Source organism: Oncorhynchus nerka, linkage group LG28, assembly GCF_034236695.1.
Source record: "Oncorhynchus nerka isolate Pitt River linkage group LG28, Oner_Uvic_2.0, whole genome shotgun sequence".
Lineage (NCBI taxonomy): Eukaryota > Metazoa > Chordata > Actinopteri > Salmoniformes > Salmonidae > Oncorhynchus > Oncorhynchus nerka.
In genome coordinates this window covers 49,430,862-49,452,084 of record NC_088423.1, presented here as the reverse complement: position 1 = coordinate 49,452,084, position 21,223 = coordinate 49,430,862, and the positions used below count along the sequence as shown (strand labels likewise).

The following is a 21,223-nucleotide window of genomic DNA, read 5'->3' as shown; positions in this document are numbered from 1 at the left end:
TCTCAATCAGTGACAGCTGTCTATCGTTGTCTCTGATTGGGAATCATACTTAGGCAGCCTTTTTTCCTTTTGTATTTTGTGGGTAGTTGTCTTTGTTAGTGACCTGTTTAGCCCTAGTAAGCTTCACGTTCGTTTTTGTTGTTTCTTGTTTATAATAAAGAAAAATGTACCCTCACCACGCTGCACCTTGGTCTGGTCATTTCCACGAAGACGGCGATCGTGACAAACTTTGAATAACTTTTCTGCACGGATATTGCACACTGTACATGGTTAAACATTGGAACTATAACTACTTAAAATACGAGTGAAATAGTTTTCCTTCCAAAAAATGCTAGTGAAGTATGTTAAAAGGTAGCTTTTCTGTGTTGGAATGGTGTATGCGTGCACTGGGGCGGCAGGTAGACTAGTGGTTAGAGCGTTGGACTTGTAACCGAAAGGTTGCATGATTGAATCCCCAAGCTGACAAGGTAAAAATCTGTCTTTCTGCCCCTGAACAAGGCAGTTAACACACTATTCCCCAGTAGGCCGTCATTGAAAATAAGAATTTGTTCTTAACTGACTTGCCTAGTTAAATAAAGGTTAAAAAAAACAATTTAAACAATAGAATAGTGTGGACATACAGTACCAGTCTGACACACCTACTCATGCAAGGGTTTTTCTTTATTTTCTTTATTTTTTACTATTTTCAAAATTGTAGAATAATAGTAAAGACATCAAAACCATGAAATAACACATATGGCATCATGTGTCAACCAAAAAAAGCGTTAAACAAATCAAAATATATTTTACATTTTAGATTCTTCAAAGTAGACACCATTTGCCTTGACGACAGCTTTACACACTCTTGGCATTTTCTCAAACAGCTACACCTGGAATGCTTTTCCAACAGTCTTGAAGGAGTTCGCACATATGCTGAGCACTTGTTGGCTGCTTTTCCTTTACTCTGCAGTCCAACTCATCCCAAACCATCTCAATTGGGTTGAGGTCGGGTGATTGTGGAGGCCAGGTCAATCTGATGCAGCACTCCATCACTCTCCTTCTTGGTCAAATAGCCCTTACACAGCCTGGAGGTGTGTTGGGTCATTGTCCTGTTGAAAAACAAATTATAGCTCCACTAAGCGCAAACCAGGTGGGATGGCGTATCGCTGCAAAAAGCTGTGGTAGCCATGCTGGTTAAGTGTGACTCTAATTCTAAATGAATCACTGACAGTGTCACCAGCAAAGCACCCCCACACTATCACACCTCCTCCTCCATACTTCACAGTGGGAAACACACATGCGGAGATCATCTGTTCACCTACTCTGCATCTCACAGAGACACGGCAGTTCGAACTAAAAACCTTAATTTGGAACCCCTCAGACAAAAGGACATATTTCCATTGGACTAATGTCCATTGCTAGTGTTTCTTGGCCCAAACAAGTCTCTTTGTCAGGCGGTGGGTGTAGCTGGTGCATGAAGTCAGGCGCAGGAGAGCAGAGATGAGTGAACAATGCACTTTACTTAAGAAATAGCACAAAGTAACAATGCCAATGTGCGAACAATAACGGTTGTCACAAAGCACGGGTGAAATCAGCACCCGGGAAAAAACAGCCGGAAACATACCGACCTGAACAACAAACAATCACACACAAAGACATGGGGGAAAAAGAGGGTTAAATACATGACCAGTAATAGGGAAATGAAAACCATGTGTGTGGGAAACAAAGACAAAACCAATGGAAAATGAAAAGTGGATCGGTGATGGCTAGAAGACTGGTGACGTCGACCGCCGAGTGCCGCCCGAACAAGGAGAGGAACCGACTTCGGCGGAAGTTGTGACACTCTTATTATTATTAGTGTACTTTAGTAGTGGTTTCTTTGCAGCAAATCGACCATCAAGGCCTGATTCATGCACTCTGTGAAGAACTTATTTGGGCTGCAGTTTCTGAGGCTGGTAACTCTAATAAACTTATCCTCTGCAGCAAAGGTAACTCTGGGTCTTCCTTTCAAATCAAATCAAATTTTATTTGTCACATACACATGGTTAGCAGATGTTAATGCGAGTGTAGCGAAATGCTTGTGCTTCTAGTTCCGACCATGCAGTAATATCTGACAAGTAATCTAACCTAACAATTTCACAACAACTACCTTATACACACAAGTGTAAAGGAATGAATAAAAATATGTACACGAAAATATATGAATGAACGATGGCCGAACGGCATAGGCAAAATGCAGTAGATGGTATAGAATACAGTATATACATATGAGATGAGTAATGTAGGGTATGTACACAATATATAAAGTGGCATTGTTTAAGGTGGCTAGTGAATACATTTATTACATCAATTTGTATTATTAAAGTGGCTGGAGTTGAGTCAGTATGTTGGCAGCAGCAACTCAATGTTAGTGGTGGCTGTTTAACAGTCTGTTGGCCTTGAGATAGAAACTGTTTTCAGTCTCTCGGTCCCCGCTTGATGCACCTGTACTGACCTCGCCTTCTGGATGATAGCGGGGTGAACAGGAAGTGGCTCGGGTGGTTGTTGTCCCTGGTGATCTTTTTGGCCTTCCTGTGACATCGGGTGCTGTAGGTGTCCTGAAGGGCAGGTAGTTTGCCCCCGGTGATGCGTTGTGCAGACCTCACTACCCTCTGGATAGCCTTACGGTTGTGGGTGGAGAAGTTGCCGTAGCAGGCGATGATACAGCCCGGCAGGATGCTCTCGATTGTGCATCTGTAAAAGTTTGAGTGTTTTTGGTGACAAGCTGAATTTCTTCAGCCTCCTGAGGTTTAAGAGGCGCTGCTGCTGCGCTGTGCCTTCTTCACCACACTGTCTGTGTGGGTGGACCATTTTAGTTTGTCTGTGATGTGTACGCAGAGGAACTTAAAACTTTCCACCTTCTCCACTACTGTCCCGTCAATGTGGATAGGGGGCTGCTCCCTCTGCTGTTTCCTGAAGTCCACGATCATGTCCTTTGTTTTGTTGACATTGAGTGTGAGGTTATTTTCCTGACACCACACTCCGAGGGCCCTCACCTCCTCCCTGTAGGTCGTCTCGTCGTTGTGGGTAATCAAGCCTACCACTATAGTGTCGTCTGCAAACTTGATGATTGAGTTGGAGGCGTGCGTGAACAGGGAGTACAAGAGAGGGCTGAGAACGCACCTTTGTGGGGCCCCAGTGTTGAGGATCAGCGGGGTGGAGATGGTGTTACCTACCCTCACCACCTGGGGGAGGCCAATCAGGAAGTCCAGGATCCAGTTGCACAGGGCGGGGTCGAGACCCAGGGTCTCGAGCTTAATGACGAGTTTGGAGGGTACTATGGTGTTAAATGCTGAGCTGTAGTCGATGAACAGCATTCCTACATAGGTATTCCTCTTGTCCAGATGGGTTATGGCAGTGTGCAGTGTGATTCCTATGGCGGTCCTCATGAGAGCCAGTTTCATCATAGTGCTTGATGGTTTTTGTGACTGCACTTGAAGAAACTTTCAAAGTTCTTGAAATTTTCCGCATTGACTGACCTTCATGTCTTAAAGTAATGATGGACTGTCGTTTCTCTTTGCTTATTTGAGCTGTTCTTGCCATAATATGGACTTGGTCTTTATCTTCTGTACACCTTGTCACAACACAACTGATTGGCTCAAATGCATTAAGGAAAGAAATTCCACAAATCAACTTTTAACAAGTAACACCTGTTAATTGAAATGCATTCCAGGTGACTACCTCATGAAGCTGGTTGAGAAAACGCCAAGAGGTTGCAAAGCTGTCATCAAGGCAAAGGGTGGCTACTTTGAAGAATCTAAAATATATTTTGATTTGTTTAACACTTTTTGGGTTACTTCATGATTCTATGTTCATTATTTCATAGTTTTGATGTCTTCACTATTATTCTACAATTTAGAAAATATTACAAATAAAGAAAAACCCTGAAATGAGTAGGTGTGACTGGTACTGTATATCAGTCATAAAAAATAGACCGCTGATTGGCCTGCTCATCCTCTTCAGGGAGATGACATCATGATCTATGAGGAAACAGCAAGCATTTTTTTTAAACGGTTGGTTTGAGATACAAGGTAAAGGTAGGGTTTTTGTGTTTTTTTTCTTGTCAAATGTATGCTTTGGCCACAAATACGAGTATAGGACGAGTCAACAACATTATTTGGCTATGAGTTAACAGAATATGAACTTTTAAAAGTTAGATTTTCACTGGGCAGTTACTTTAAAACTCAAACTGGGAGATGAAAACAGGACAGGGTAGTATTTTAATGTTGTAATGAATCTCCAGATTATCAATTTAAAGCCATGAGGGGACACAGCAGGGGTCATTACCTATGTCCCACAGTATAAGTATGGTCCTTGATCACCTTGAGAGTTATAAGGAAAGATCACAGACATTCATCTGATGTCCTGAGACAGAGAGCATGATGTTGATTTGATAGACCTTATAAAACAACATGTCTTCTTCAATCATTAAATCCCTTGGTGAATAGCATATAGGTTAGCCTATCTATTGGGACTGCACAAGTAACATAGCCCAGGTGCATATATTTCACAGACAATAAAGTCAGTCCCTTGGGGACCCTCAGTACACAATATTGTTGGTAGCCTACAATATTCAAGCTTGGTTAATATATGCCAATGAGAGAACAATAATATTAATGATGATAATAATGTAAACATAAATATTCACTCTCACCTCATCTTCAAGGAGTGCAGGTAGATGCTCAAATTCATAGTATTCCTCCTCTTCTTCCCCTGAGAATTCGACTGCATCAGTTCCAGATGTCCCCATTGTATTTAGTTTTGAACAAGACTGTGGATATTTGTAGAATTGGGTGCGTGCAGTTTCATACTCATAGCCCTTAGCCTAAAGCCCTTAGCCTAAAGCGTTTCCTCCATTGGTGTCCTGGCAATGTATTGAGTCAGGAAAGATTACATGCCTGAATATGTGGTCCAAACACGAACAGTGCGGGCTACTTTTTAGAATGTTCCCCGTCCTTCCACTACCACCAGCAACATGATGCGTCATTCAACAAATCGGTCGGTGTCACTGCAGTTCTTTTCATTCCAAAACAAGCGAAAAACAGCGTTTGAATGTGTACTTCCTATAATCAATGGCAACAAGGGAGTTTGCCAACTATATGCTGTCATGGCAACGACTACCACACCTCCACAAAAATAACCGACATTGCTATAATGAACTGCAGTTCCCAAGTCCTCCTAGTAAAGGCTACGGAGCTACACTATGTACCATAATTTGTTTTGAAGCAGGGTAGCCTATTTACAAGATTCCATTCACGTACAGCGCCGCGATCTGCATCAAAGCAATTCTGGAATAGCGTGCCATTGAGTGACTTAGAACGGGTGTAGCCTTTGGTGCAAATTCTGTCCTACATTTTTTTGCAGTCATTCTCATGAGTGACATTAATTGCAAACTGCGTTGTTAAGATTTTACTCATGTATTACCAAGTGCAAAATCACACCTGCTTGCACTAGTTACTTATGCTGCACTAGTATATGCTGCACTAGTATATGTTATCATTATAATTAATCTATTTTACATCAGGCCTTATTTTGAGCCCTAGCTTTACCCTAATATGGTGGCCTGAAACTCGTGGTTTACATGCCACATCAGGCCTGTAAGTGGGTTTGCAAAATTCCCACATTTTCAGAAAATCGTCGTTCCAAATCAAATGAAATGTTCAAATCACATTTTATTGTTCACATACACATATTTAGCAGATGTTACTGCAGGTGTAGCGAAATGCTTGGGTTCCTAGCTCCAACAGTGCAGTATCTATATACAGGTGGGCAAAAAAGTATTTAGTCAGCCACCAATTGTGCAAGTTCTCCCACTTAAAAAGATGAGAGGCCTGTCATTTTCATTATAGGTACACTTCAACTATGACAGACACAATGAGAAGAAAAAAAAATCCAGAAAATCACATTGTAGGATTTTTTATGAATTTATTTGCAAATTATGGTGGAAAATAAGTATTTGGTCACCTACAAACAAGCAAGATTTCTGGCTCTCACAGACCTGTAACTTCTTCTGTCCTCCACTCGTTACCTGTATTAATGGCACCTGTTTGAACTTGTTATCATTTAACATTTAACATTTAAGTCATTTAGCAGACGCTCTTATCCAGAGCGACTTACAAATTGGTGCATTCACCTTATGACCTCCAGTGGAACAGTAGTGCATCTAAATCTTTTCAGGGGGAGGGGGGGTGAGAGGGATTACTTTATCCTATCCTAGGTATTCCTTAAAGAGGTGGGGTTTCAGGTGTCTCCGGAAGGTGGTGATTGACTCCGCTGTCCTGGCGTCGTGAGGGAGTTTGTTCCACCATTGGGGGGCCAGAGCAGCGAACAGTTTTGACTGGGCTGAGCGGGAACTGTACTTCCTCAGTGGTAGGGAGGCGAGCAGGCCAAAGGTGGATGAACGCAGTGCCCTTGTTTGGGTGTAGGGCCTGATCAGAGCCTGGAGGTACTGAGGTGCCGTTCCCCTCACAGCTCCGTAGGCAAGCACCATGGTCTTGTAGCGGATGCGAGCTTCAACTGGAAGCCAGTGGAGGGAGCGGAGGAGCGGGGTGACGTGAGAGAACTTGGGAAGGTTGAACACCAGACGGGCTGCGGCGTTCTGGATGAGTTGTAGGGGTTTAATGGCACAGGCAGGGAGCCCAGCCAACAGCGAGTTGCAGTAATCCAGTATAAAAGACACCTGTCCACAACCTCAAACAGTCACACTCCAAAGTCCACTATGGCCAAGACCAAAGAGCTGTCAAAGGACACCAGAAACAAAATTGTAGACCTGCACCAGGCTGGGAAGACTGAATCTGCAATAGGAAAGCAGCTTGGTTTGAAGAAATCAACTGTGGGAGCAATTCTTAGGAAATGGAAGACATACAAGACCACTGATAATCTCCCTCGATCTGGGGCTCCATGCAAGATCTCACCCCGTGGGGTCAAAATGATCACAAGAATGGTGAGCAAAAATCCCAGAACCACACGGGGGGACCTAGTGAATGACCTGCAGAGAGCTGGGACCAAAGTAACAAAGCCTACCATCAGCAAGGGCATTGAAGATGAAATGTGGCTGGGTCTTTCAGCGTGACAATGATCCCAAACACACCGCCCGGGCAACGAAGGAGTGGCTTCGTAAGAAGCATTTCAAGGTCCTGGAGTGGCCTAGCCAGTCTCCAGATCTCAACTCCATAGAAAATCTTTGGAGGGAGTTGAAAGTCCGTGTTGCCCAGCAACAGCCCCAAAACATCACTGCTCTAGAGGAGATCTGCATGGAGGAATGGGCCAAAATACCAGCAACAGTGTGTGAAAACCTTGTGAAAACGTTTGACCTCTGTCATTGCCAACAAAGTGTATATAACAAAGTATTGAGATAAACTTTTGTTATTGACCAAATACTTATTTTCCACCATGGCTGACTAAATACTTTTTTGCCCCTCTGTATATATGCTGTACCAGTCAAAAGTTTGGACACACCTACTCATTCCAGGGCTTTTCTTTATCTTTACTATTTTCTACATAATAGTGAAGACATCAAAACTATGAAATAACACATATATAATAAAAAAAGTGTTAAACAAATCAAAATACATTTTATATTTTGAGATTCTTCAAAATAGCCACCCTTTGCCTTGATGACATCTTCGACGTCTCACTTTCTTTTTTCTATTTCACCTTTATTTAACCAGGTAGGCTAGTTGAGAACAAGTTCTCATTTGCAACTGCGACCTGGCCAAGATAAAGCATAGCAGTGTGAACAGACAACACAGAGTTACACATGGAGTAAACAATTAACAAGTCAATAACACAGTAGAAAAAAAGAGAGTCTATATACATTGTGTGCAAAAGGCATGAGGAGGTAGGCGAATAATTACAATTTTCCAGATTAACACTGGAGTGAAAAATGATCAGATGGTCATGTACAGGTAGAGATATTGGTGTGCAAAAAAGCAGAAAAGTAAATAAATATAAACAGTATGAGGTAGGTAAAATTGGGTGGGCTATTTACCGATAGACTATGTACAGCTGCAGAGATCGGTTAGCTGCTCAGATAGCAGATGTTTGAAGTTGGTGAGGGAGATAAAAGTCTCCAACTTCAGTGATTTTTGCAATTCGTTCCAGTCACAGGCAGCAGATAACTGGAACGAAAGGCAGCCAAATGAGGTGTTGGCTTTAGGGATGATCAGTGAGATACACCTGCTGGAGCGCGTGCTACGGGTGGGTGTTGCCACCGTGACCAGTGAACTGAGATAAGGCGGAGCTTTACCTAGCATGGACTTGTAGATGACCTGGAGCCAGTGTGTCTGGCGACGAATATGTAGCGAGGGCCAGCCGACTAGAGCATACAAGTCGCAGTGGTGGGTGGTATAAGGTGCTTTAGTGACAAAACGGATGGCACTGTGATAAACTGCATCCAGTTTGCTGAGTAGAGTGTTGGAAGCAATTTTGTAGACGACATCGCCGAAGTCGAGGATCGGTAGGATAGTCAGTTTTACTAGGGTAAGTTTGGCGGCGTGGAGTGAAGGAGGGTTTGTTGCGGAATAGAAAGCCGACTCTAGATTTGATTTTAGATTGGAGATGTTTGAAATGAGTCTGGAAGGAGAGTTTACAGTCTAGCCAGACACCTAGGTACTTATAGATGTCCACATATTCTAGGTCGGAACCATCCAGGGTGGTGATGCTAGTCGGGCGTGCGGGTGCAGGCAGCGAACGGTTGAAAAGCATGCATTTGGTTTTACTAGCGTTTAAGAGCAGTTGGAGGCCACGGAAGGAGTGTTGTATGGCATTGAAGCTCGTTTGGAGGTTAGATTTCACAGTGTCCAAGGACGGGCCGGAAGTATACAGAATGGTGTCGTCTGCGTAGAGGTGGATCAGGGAATCGCCCGCAGCAAGAGCAACATCATTGATATATACAGAGAAAAGAGTCTGCCCGAGAATTGAACCCTGTGGCACCCCCATAGAGACTGCCAGAGGACCGGACAGCATGCCCTCCGATTTGACACACTGAACTCTGTCTGCAAAATAGTTGGTGAACCAGGCAAGGCAGTCATCAGAAAAACCGAGGCTACTGAGTCTGCCGATAAGAATATGGTGATTGACAGAGTCGAAAGCCTTGGCCAGGTCGATGAAGACGGCTGCACAGTACTGTCTTTTATCGATGGCGGTTATGATATCGTTCAGTACCTTGAGCGTGGCTGAGGTGCACGCGTGACCGGCTCGGAAACCAGATTGCACAGCGGAGAAGGTACGGTGGGATTCGAGATGGTCAGTGACCTGTTGGTTGACTTGGCTTTCGAAGATCTTAGATAGGCAGGGCAGGATGGATATAGGTCTGTAACAGTTTGGGTCCAGGGTGTCTCCCCCTTTGAAGAGGGGCAGCTTTCCAATCCTTGGGGATCTCAGGCGAGGGGGGGGGGGGGGGCTGTTGGCCTAGGTTGGAGTAGCCAGGAGGAAGGCATGGCCAGCCGTTGAGAAATGCTTGTTGAAGTTTTCGATAATCATGGATTTATCGGTGGTGACCGTGTTACCTAGCCTCAGTGCAGTGGGCAGCTCACTAAGCACAACCTGGATGGGATGGTATATTGCTGAAGAATGCTGTGGTAGCCATGCTGGTTAAGTGTGCCTTGAATTCTAAATAAATCACCAACAGTGTCACCAGCAATGCACCCCCACACCATCACACCTCTTCCTCCATGCTTCACGTTGGGAACCACACATGCGGAAATCAACCGTTCACCTACTCTGCGTCTCAGAGAGACACGGCGGTTGCAACCAAAAATCTCAAATTTGGACGCATCAAACCAAAGGACAGATTTCCACCAGTCTAATGTCCATTGCTCTTGTTTCTTGGCCCAAGCAAGTCTCTTCTTAATATTGGCGTACTTAAGTAGCGTGTTTCTTTGCAGCAATTCGACCATGAAGGCCTGATTCACGCAGTCTCCTCTGAACAGTTGATGTTAAGGTGTGTCTGTTACTTGAACTCTGTGAAGCACTTATTTGTGCTGCAATCTGAGGTGCCGTTAATTCTAATGAATTTATCCTTTGCAGCAGAGGTAACTCTGGGTGTTCCTTTCCTGTGGCGGTCCTCATGAGAGCCAGTTTCATCATAGTGCTTGATGGTTTTTGCGACTGCACTTGAAGAAACTTTCAAAGTTCTTGAAATTGACTGACCTTCATGCCTTAAAGTAATGATGGACTGTTGTTTCGCTTTGGTTATTTGAGCTGTTCTTGCCATAATATGGATTTGGTCTTTTACCAAATAGGGTATCTTCTGTATACCACCCCTACCTTGACATAACATATCTGATTGGCTCAAACACATTATTAAGGAAAGAAATTCCACAAATTAACTTTTAATTAACTTTTAAGGAACACCTGTTAATTGAAATGCATTCTAGGTGACTACCTCATGAAGCTGGCTGAGAGAATGCCAAGGGTGTGCAAAGCTGTCATCAAGGCAAAGGGTGGCTACTTTGAAGAATCTAAAATGTAACATACATTTTGATATGTTTAACAGTTTTTTGTTACTACATGATTGCATATGTGTTATTTCATAGTTTTGATGTCTTCGCTACTATTTTACAATGTATAAAATAGTAAAAATAAAGAAAAACCCTTGAATGAGTACATGATTCCATATTTGTTATTTCATAGTTTTGATGTTTTCACTATTATTCTATAATGTAGAAAATTGTACAAATAAAGAAAAACCCTGGAATGAGTAGGTGTGTCAAATCTTTTGACTGGTACTGTATATATACACTTAAGAAAAATATAAACGCAACATGTAAAGTGTTGGTCCCATGTTTTATGGGCTGAAATAAAAGATCTCAGAAAAGTTCCACACGCACAAAAAAACGTATTTCTCTGAAATTGTGTGCACAAATTTGTTTTCATCCCTGTTAGTGAGCATTTCTCCTTTGCCAATATAATCCAGCCACCTGACAGGTGTGGCATATAAAGAAGCTGATTAAACAGCAGGATCATTACACAGGTGCACTTTGTGCTGGGGACAATAAAAGGCCACTATAAAGAGTGCAGTTTTGTCACACAACACAATGCCACAGATGTCTCAAGTTTTGAGGGAGCATGCAATTGGCATGCTGACTGCAGGAATGTCCACCAGAGCTGCTGCCAGAGAATTGAATGTTCATTTCTCAACCATAAGACGCCTCCAACGTCATTTTAGAGAATTTGGCAGTACGGACAACCGGCCTCACAACCACAGACCACATGTATACCACATGTATTACACCAGATACTGACAGGTTCTGTGACCAACAGATACTTATCTACATTCCCAGTCGTGTGAAATCCATAGATTAGGGCCTACATTTCCTTATATGAACTGTAACTCAGTAAAATCAGTAAAATCTTTGAAATTGTTGCATGTTGCGTTTATATTTTTGTTCACTACAGAAACTGTTACATTTGATACCGGGAGCTCCGAGGCATGTGTCGCAATCGCTAAGCAGTTTACTTCAAAGCAGTGTGCCAATGCCTGTATCACTTTATCAGAATCACGTGATCAATGATGTCCTTATTGGTTTGGTATTGGTACGGTAGAAGATAATAAGGCAACAATGTTCACCTGCTATGGTGTCAACTATAATCATTTGGTTGCTCTAAATTCTTTTGACCAGCAGGTGCCACTAGTGTACGTTATGTTGATCAACTCCTCGAGTAATGAACATATTAGACACAATTGTCTGGAAAGCCTCAACGCTTCAGAAAGCTTCATTTCCCCGTTACTGTTTTCAACCCTACCTGCAAGTCACATTATGATGGCTTGCAAAATATTGTGTAATTCCTATTTGTATCCAGACAGTTCCAACAGTGTAAAAAAATCACCCACAACCTGCGTTCTTAATTACTGCCAGAGTTAGGAAGAGTGTGAGGAGACTTCCTAAGCCATTTAAACTGGAACAACCATTTCAGTAACAGGTGCAAAGAATCAAACCAAAATATTGGATTTGTTCAGAAAATGGTAGGTTATTTATCTTTGTGTAGCATAATATTAATGAATCAATCACTCAATGTACATGCAAAAAACACAGATATTAAAAACAATACAAAATTATTTACCTGCAGTAGAACATGCTGGGAAAAAAGTTAATTTGTTATCAAAAAAATAGAGTTGATGTGACTTCTCATTTAGTTTTTGAGATAAAAAATGACGTTTCGTTAACTTTTTGTTGTTGTTTTTATTTTATACCCCTTTTCCTCCCCATTTTCGTGGTATCCAATTGTTAGTAGCTACTATCTTGTCTCATCGCTATAACTCCCGTATGGGCTCGGGAGAGACGAAGGTTGAAAGTCATGTGTCCTCCGATACACAACCCAACTGCTTCTTAGCACAGTACGCACCCAACCCGGAAGCCAGCCGCACCAATGTGTCAGAGAAAACACTGTGCACCTGGCAACCTTGGTTAGCGTGCACTGCACCTGGCCCGCCACAGGAGTCGCTGGTGCACGATGAGACAAGGATTTCCCTACCGGCCAAACCCTCCCTAACCTGGACGACGCTAGGGGTGATAGGTTTTGTGGGGGTTTTACATTCTTATGTAGGTGTCATAACCAGCCATATAATAACCTAACAGGTCTAAATAGATGTGTCATGACAGTGTTATGACACATATTGTAACAGGTTATGACACGTTATGTTGGCTTTTATGACATGGTTATGACTGCGTCATAACGTGTTATGGTGCTGGTGTAACAGTATAACTTTAGACCGTCCCCTCGCCCATACCCGGGCGCGAACCAGGGACCCTCTGCACACATCAACAAGAGTCACCCACGAAGCATCGTTACCCATCGCTCCACAAAAGCCGCGGCCCTTGCAGAGCAAGGGGAACCACTACTTCAAGGTCTCAGAGCAAGTGACGTCACCGATTGAAACGCTATTTAGCGCGCACCGCTAACTAAGCTAGACACTGGGTGTCAGGAAAGTGTTACCAGTTCACTTGTATAACTGCTGACACAGCTGTCACCTCACTGATACAGTAGCCTACATCAAAAGTCTTCATTATGCCATATCAGACCCCGTGGTATGATAACTCCCTCCCTCTCTCTCTTCCTCTTTATTGTCTCCATCTCTCTCTCCCTCGTCCTCTGTCTCCTCTCTCTCTCGCACCCTCCTTCTCTCACACATCGTCCCCCTCCATCTTATCAGCTCTGCCAACTGCCTCCCTGAGCAACTCATCCCAACAGTCACGGCTCACCCTCACGTTGCACTAAACAAACACACCAGTCCCTCTTTAGAACACTGCCTTTTCAATATGGGTCATGGCTCTGAAGCAGATCTGAGCCTGGCTGGGTGTATTCATTACTCACTTATATACTAGTCTTGCGGAACCAGACATCACACCGAATTCTCATTCAAGAAGCAGGGAATACCAATGCTGTAAGCACCTGACACCAGCCACCGGCTGATATGACGAAGTCTACCATGATTCGCCCTTCATATCTAACCAGCGGTAGATTGTTTCCCAATCCATTGAGGTACATGGCATACATTGTAGAGGTAAAATGCCTTTCGCAAGATCATGATAGCCAACATCATTACAAAATCCATTTGAGCATAATCCCGTGCCTGTTCTAGTGGATTGAAGTGGAGTCCGTGCCTTCCGAGATGGGGGTGGCGGGGCAGGTGGCAGGGAATGAGATTGCTATTATGTTGGCAGTGCCCTGTAGCTGCTCAGCAGTGATGTATAGGTCTGCCCTGGCTGGACCGGGGAAAACACTATTAGATTTGTTGACTGTTCACCACTCTGGCATGTTGAGATATTGGGGCAACACTTTTTTATGAGGTTAGCTGCCAGACAATTAATGGGGAACACACACATCCGCACATTACATTAACTGGGTAATTCATATTTTATCATAGCTGGCACCCCTCCGGCAACGAACTCAAGTCTCATATTCACCGGATATTTCCTCATAGGGATTATGGCTGTGAACCTAGGAAATGCTTCAGCTGCTCCCTTTGAGAGCCACAGTATACAAATGAGCCAATACTTGGCAGGCCTGAATTCAACAATGGCAGCTGGAGGCATCTGATAACACTGAGGCAGTCTATGGTGACCTTTCTGATATCCTAACCAGGAATACATACACCACATCCATCCAAACACAAAAGATGAGCCGGTGTAATTGTTATGTTTTTGTGGTTATGCACCGGCACGCATGCATGTACCCTGCGCGTGTGCGCGCACACAAATCTATTGAACCAAAAGGAGAAGAGCAGATACATTTTAAGTAGGAAAGATGAGTAATTAGCTGACCAGGTTTAGTATTTGGAGGAAGAAAAAAAGGAATGACTGCTCATGGCATACAGACCAAAGCTAACACTATTTCCTATCCTTGAAAATATGTGCTGTGAGTTAGGACAAGTAATCTAGTCCACAAATCAAACCATACAGAAACATCTGGTTTTCAAACATCTGGTTCATGTAAACAAGGGCAATGTGAATGAAAATCCATTCTGCTTTCTTTACTGCTAGCTCTGTGGTGGGATCTTGCGTTACAGCCAGAGTCTTGAGGCTCCCTAATGTTTTACGCAGTATACTGAGCTGTGACTATAAACTTGTAGGGCTCCAACTTTCACTCACTGTGATGAGATAGCTCCCGGTAACATCTTGGGTATTACATAATTAAAACTGTTGAAACTAATTAAAACAATTACATCTGCCAGACTTGATCATTCTGGGAGTTGGCTCTCAAATGTGAAATTCAGGTCAAATCATATCTTGCTTCAGGGTTCTGGCTAACATAAGATGGTGAGGATCAATGAACACAGCCCCTTCATCTGTATATCCATCTTATCAGAGTGTCATCACCAGTTATTTCTACATATTCCCAATAACTCTTGTGTAGCCTCTAATAAACCACACATAATGTATAAGCATGATAGCTTCCCTGTTTAACTGAGTACTACTGATGTTTTGCTCTGTTTAGATCAGCTGTGCCGATGTTAGATGTGTGTGAGTATATTCTGTGTCTGTGTTCCTCTGGGGTGTTTTTACAGCTTTAAAGTCATGCTAGCATGCAGGCAGAAGAAACAGAGAACAAGGCTACATATTCATCAGGCCTTCCAGAAAAATCTGTCGATGTGCCCTTCAGCAAGGCACTTAACCCTAATTGCTCCTGTAAGTCACTCTATATAAGAGCATCTGCTAAACGACTCCAATGAGATGCAACAACCAACTGCAAACTGCCTTGGGGATATTTAACATGGGGACAAACATGTTGTTTTGCGGAAGGCCCTAGAATGCCCCAGCCATAATGTAACGCTGGAGGAGAAGGAGGGAAGGGGAGAGGGAGAAGGAGGGAAGAGGAGAAGGAGGGAAGAGGAGAGGAGAGGAGGAGGGAAGAGGAGAGGGAGAAGGAGGGAAGGGGGGGGGGGTGAATGAGTCTCAGCAGCAGCCCCTGGAGGTGGTTCGGGTCCCAAATTGTTCACATTCATCTGAACACTTAATTACTTCAGCTAGCTAATCTTTCACTTAATAAATCTATTAAATTAGGCTGTCAGCGTCGTTAGTGGGCAGTAATTTAGAGAACTGGAGCACTGCCCTGGTTTTTCTGCCACACTTGGCCAAGACATATTTAATGTGTTCTAGTAGCTGCTGCATTTGCCACTGGAGTTGTTTTACCTCAAAAGCACAAGAGGATTTTGACAGCCACCATCTCAAATCAGACGAGATTAGCATTCCTGAAACATTACTTTGTTGAAATATTATTTGATCTATTAGAAATTAAGCTAATTGTTTTCACCCAAACTGGCCATTTAATTTAAAGGATTCATATCATATTCAATAAATATAGTACCTAACATCCGATTTGGACGATAATTCTTCCTAACAATGAGTAAGACAATCAAAATAATAAAATATCAAAAGCCACCCACGGGCACCCCACACCCCACACCCCACGCCTATCCCACCCTAACAACCAGTATACAGTATCTGTTCTCAATGTCTGACAAGTAGTATGGAGCTGCTGCTTGGAGTATTTCTTATTTTTTCTTATTTTAATTTTATTTTATCTTTATTTAACTGGGCAAGTCAGTTAAGAACAAATTCTCATTTACAATGACGGCCTACCAAAAGCCTCCTGCGGGGACGGGGGCCTGGGATTAATAAATAAAGAAATAAATACCATATTAATATAGGACAAAACACACATCACAACAAGAGAGACACAACACTACATAAAGAGAGACCTAAGACAACATAACAAGGCAGCAACACATGACAACAACATGGTAGCAACACAACATGGTAGCAGCACAAAACATGGTACAAACATTATTGGGCAAAGTCAACAGCACAAAGGTCAAGAAGGTAGAGACAACAATACATCACGCAAAGCAGCCATAACTGTCAGTAAGAGTGTCCATGATTGAGTCTTTAAATGAAGAGATTGAGATAAAACTGTCCAGTTTGAGTCTGGTGAGTCCCCTGTTCAGAGAAATTAGCCATTGAAGTAGCTTGCATTATTTACTGCACAGCACACAACCGCAGGGCTCTCCAGAGAGTGGTGCGGTCATCACCGGGGGCAAACTACCTGCCCACCAGGACACCTACAGCACCTGATGTCACAGGCAGGCCAAAAAGATCATCATGGACAACAACCACCCGAGCCACTGCCTGTTCAACCCGCTACCATCCTGAAGGCGAGGTCAGTACAGGTGCATCAAAGCTGGGACTGAGAGACTGAAAAATTGCTTCTATCTCAAGGCCATTAGACTTTAAACTGCCATCAAAAACACAGTGAGGCTGCTGCCTACATACAGAATTGAAATCATTGACCACTCGAGCAAATGGATCACTAGTCACTTTGTTAATGCCACTTTAATAATGATGTTTACATATCTTGCACTACATATCCCAGATGTATATACGGTATTTTATACCATCTACTGCATCTCGTCTATGCATGTCGGTCATGGCCCATCCATATATTTATATGCACATATTATTTTTCCATCCTTTTACTTAGATTTGTGTGTATTGGGTAGTTGTTTTGTGGAATTGTTAGATTACTTGTTAGATATTGCTGCACTGTCGGAGCTAGAAGCACAAGCATTTAATTTCGCTACACTCGCAATAACATCTGCTAACCATGTGTATGTGACCAATCAAATTTGATTCACCATAAATTAATGTGAAAGTACCACACTTCCTGCTACTGCCACCACACCCTTATATCCATGTTGCTGGTCTCTTGGCTGTAGCAGAATAGCAGCGTCAAAATGGCGTGGTGGCAGTAGCAGGAACAGCGGCATCTAGTGGGCAAAACCTGGTACTTTCACAGTAACTGTAACTGTAACTTAAATGGGTCATTTCTCTGAACAGAGGAAAAAAACATCTCCAGATTTACAGGGAAGACATTACAAAGGGTGATGAAGCACTACTCCAACCGCAAATCCATTACTACTTTTTTTTTTGTTTAGGGGTTAGCGCCATACTACTTGTCAAACATAGAGAACTGATACTGTAAACTGGTTGTTGGGGTGGGATAGTTTTGCGGTGTGGTGTGGGCTTTTGACCATTGTATTGGAATCCTCATGTCTTACTCAATGATCTGAAGATTTTTTGGTGCAAATTGGATGTTTGGCACTATTTTGTTGAATATTATGTGAACCCTATCAATTAAAAAGGGACAATATTGGGTGCTATCAATTAGCTTAAGTTCTCAGAGATCCAATTACATTTCCACAAAATGCTTGAGGAATTGATCATCTTCCCTGTTTCGAACTACAGAAATGATTTCAGGACAATCTGAGATGGTGTGTGTCATGGCTTGCTGAAATGACATGGAACGACCCATTGTGTTTATGAACAGTGTGTTCACTTTTTACTGTTAATCAAAGCGCTTTGCAGTTATCGGCGCCAAATGTAAATGGAGATGTTTCTGATTTATATGACTATAGCATACACATATAGAACAAGAAAACAAATGTATTATTTAATTGCTGTGGCTGGTCATTTACTATTGTAAGCTGACCCGAGTCCCACCACAAGTTATACCCAACCCTGGTCTTGTGCCCTGCCTGTTAACTTCAAGTCAAACCCACTGCTGCTGATGTATAAGTGACAAAAGATACTGTAAAAAATAATTGACAATACTGTACTGTACCAGCATGTTATTGTGCCTCTTCACCACCAGAGGGAAGCACATCACAGCTTTTACTTTAACATACGTGTTTGACCAAATATGCAGGGTTTTTAATGCAATGTGTTTTATTTGAACTATTCAAAACCCATCTTTGCCTACTGACATCATTGGTCATTTCATAATTTTTACTGATAATATGAATCAAAGATTGTGTTTGTTCTATGATTCCTATGAAGGACCAAAAGGATATCAGTTTATTTAGCCATCCCTGTCTCCAAGAATGCACTTAAAGAGTAAAATAATACTTCTGTATGAAACTCACTGAGACTGACTACAGCCGTGTTGACATGACCTCTATATATCCTTTAAACCCACCAGTAAGAGCAAGAGTTATGGAAAGAGAGATGGAAAAAGAACAAGCGAGAGAGAGATCGACAGTCAGAGAGAAATGGGTAGAGAGAATGAGAGAGAGAGAGAGAGAGAGCAACAGCAGCACAATTAGAGCCAATCAAATCATGAGAAAACGTAAAGATAATTACTTGACACATTGGAAAGAATGAACAAAAAACAGAGCAAAAAAAATAGAGAATTCTATTTGGCCCTAAACAGAGAGTTCACAGTGGCAGAATACCTAACCACTGTGACTGACCCAAACTTAAGGAAAGCTTTGACTATGTACAGACTCAGTGAGCATAGCCTTGCTATTGAGGAAGGCCACCGTAGGCAGACCTGGCTCTCAAGAGAAGACAGGCTATGTGCACACTGCCCACAAAATGAGGTGGAAACTGAGCTGCACTTCCTAACCTCCTGACAAATGTATGACCATATTAGAGGCACATATTTCCTTCAGATTACACAGATCCACAAAGAATTCAAAAACAAACCCAATTTTGATAAACTCCCATATCTACTGGGTGAAATACCACAGCGTGCAATCACAGCAGCAAGATTTGTGATCTGTTGCCACAAGAAAAGGTCAACCAGTGAAGAACAAACACCATTGTAAATACAACCCATATTTAGGTTTATTTATTTTCCCTTTTGTGCTTTAACCACTTGAACATCGTTACAGTATATATACATAATAAGCAAAACAAGAAATGTCCTCTCACTGTCAACTGCGTTTATTTTCAGCAAACTTAACATGTATAAATATTTGTATGAACATAACAAGACGCAACAACTGAGACATAAACTGAACAAGTTCCACAGACATGTGCCTAACAGAAATTGAATAATGTGTCCCTGAACAAAGGGGGGGTCAAAAATCTAAAGTAATAGTCAGTATCTGGTGGGGCCACCAGCTGCATTAAGTACTGCAGTGCTTCTCCTCCCCATGGACTGCACCAGATTTCTGGGGGGAATGGCTCTAGCCCTCACCCTCCAATCCAACAGGTCCCAGACGTGCTCAATGGGATTGAGATCGGGGCTCTTCGCTGGCCATGGCAGAACACTGACATTCCTGTCTTGCAGGAAATCACGCACAGAACGAGCAGTATGGCTGGTGGCATTGTCATGCTGGAGAGTCATGTCAGGATGAGCCTGCAGGAAGGGTACCACATGAGGGAGGAGGATGTCTTCTCTGTAACGCACAGCATTGAGATTGCCTGCAATGACAACAAACTCAGTCCGATGATGCTGTGACACCGATGATGCTGTGATGGACCCTCCACCTCCAAATCGATCCCACTCCAAAGTACAGGCGTCTGTGTAACACTCATTCCTTCGACGATAAACGCAAATCCGACCATCACCCCTGGTGACACAAAACCACGACTTGCCAGTGAATGGGGCACTTTTTGCAAGTCCTGTCTGGTCCAGCGACGGTGGGTTTGTGCCCTTAGGCAACGTTGTTGCCGGTGATGTCTGGTGAGGACCTGCCTTACAGGCCTACAAGCTCTCAGTCCAGCCTATCTCTGCATATTGCAGACAGTCTGATCACTGATGGAGGGATTGTGGGTACCTAGTGTAACTCAGGCAGTTGTTGTTGCCATCCTGTACCTGTCCCGCAGGTGTGATGTTTGGATGTACCGATCCTGTGCAGGTGTTGTTACACGTGGTCTACCACTGCGAGGATGATCAGCTGTCCATCCTGTCTCCCTGTAGCGCTCTTAGGCATCTCACAGTACGTACATTGCAATTTATTGGCCTGGCCACATCTGCAGTCCTCATGCCTCCTTGCAGCATGCCTACGGCACGTTCACACAGATGAGCAGGGACCCTGGGCATCTTTCTTTTGGTGTTTTTCAGCGTCAGTAGAAAGGCCTCTTTAGTGTCCTAATTTTTCATAACTCTGACCTTAATTGCCTACCTCTGTAAGCTGTTAGTGTCTTAATGACCGTTCCACAGGTGCCTGTTCCTTAATTGTTTATGGTTCATTGAACAAGCATGGGAAACAGTGTTTAAACCCTTTACAATGAACATCTGTGAAGTTATTTGGATTTTTACAAATTATCTTTGAAAGATAGGGTCCTGGAAAAGGGACATTTATTTTTTTGCTGAGTTTATGACATTTCTAATGTCTTTATCCTTTTGGAACTTTTGTGAGTGTAATGTCTACTGTTCATTTGATTGTTTATTTCACTTTTATTATATTATCTACTTCACTTGCTTTGGCAATGCTAACATATGTTTCCCGTGCCAATAAATCCCCTTGAATTGAATTGAATTGAGAGGAAGGGAGGGAGAGGGAGAGAGAGAGAGACAGAGATTGACAGTTTGAGAGAAATTAATAGAGAGTCAGGGAGAAATAGACAGAGAGAGAGACAGAGGGGATGGACACCCCGTCCATGGCAATGCTGTCAGATTGCCTCAGCACTGCTAACACACTAGAGTAGTAATCTCCTGTTCATTCCCCCCACCACCCCACCCAACCACACGGTTCACAGCTGCCCAGGGTCCCCTCAATGACATGGCCCTGGCTGGCCCTGCTGCTCACTGGACATTATTGTCTATTAAAACACACTGCATGATTAATACGTTTAAATGATATGTTTACATTAAAAACCAAAGTCTATCAGAATTCCAGTTGTACCATGTGTTGCATCACCACATAGTTATAAATAACATGGGTAGGGATGAGGGAGGGAGGAAGGGAAGGAAG

At 42.9% G+C, this 21,223-nt stretch overlaps 1 protein-coding gene across 1 annotated transcript in view; it reads right to left on the bottom strand.

Annotated features, from left to right (window-relative positions):
• Positions 1-5,155, bottom strand: part of LOC115112727 (kinase non-catalytic C-lobe domain-containing protein 1-like) — a 91,239-nt gene extending 86,084 nt beyond the window's left edge. The window contains exon 1 of the mRNA XM_065012861.1: positions 4,673-5,155. Within this exon, the coding sequence (XP_064868933.1) occupies positions 4,673-4,768 (96 nt within the window). The 5' untranslated portion in view covers positions 4,769-5,155. The remainder of the gene's footprint in view (positions 1-4,672) is intronic.
• Positions 5,156-21,223: the final 16,068 nt, after the last annotated feature.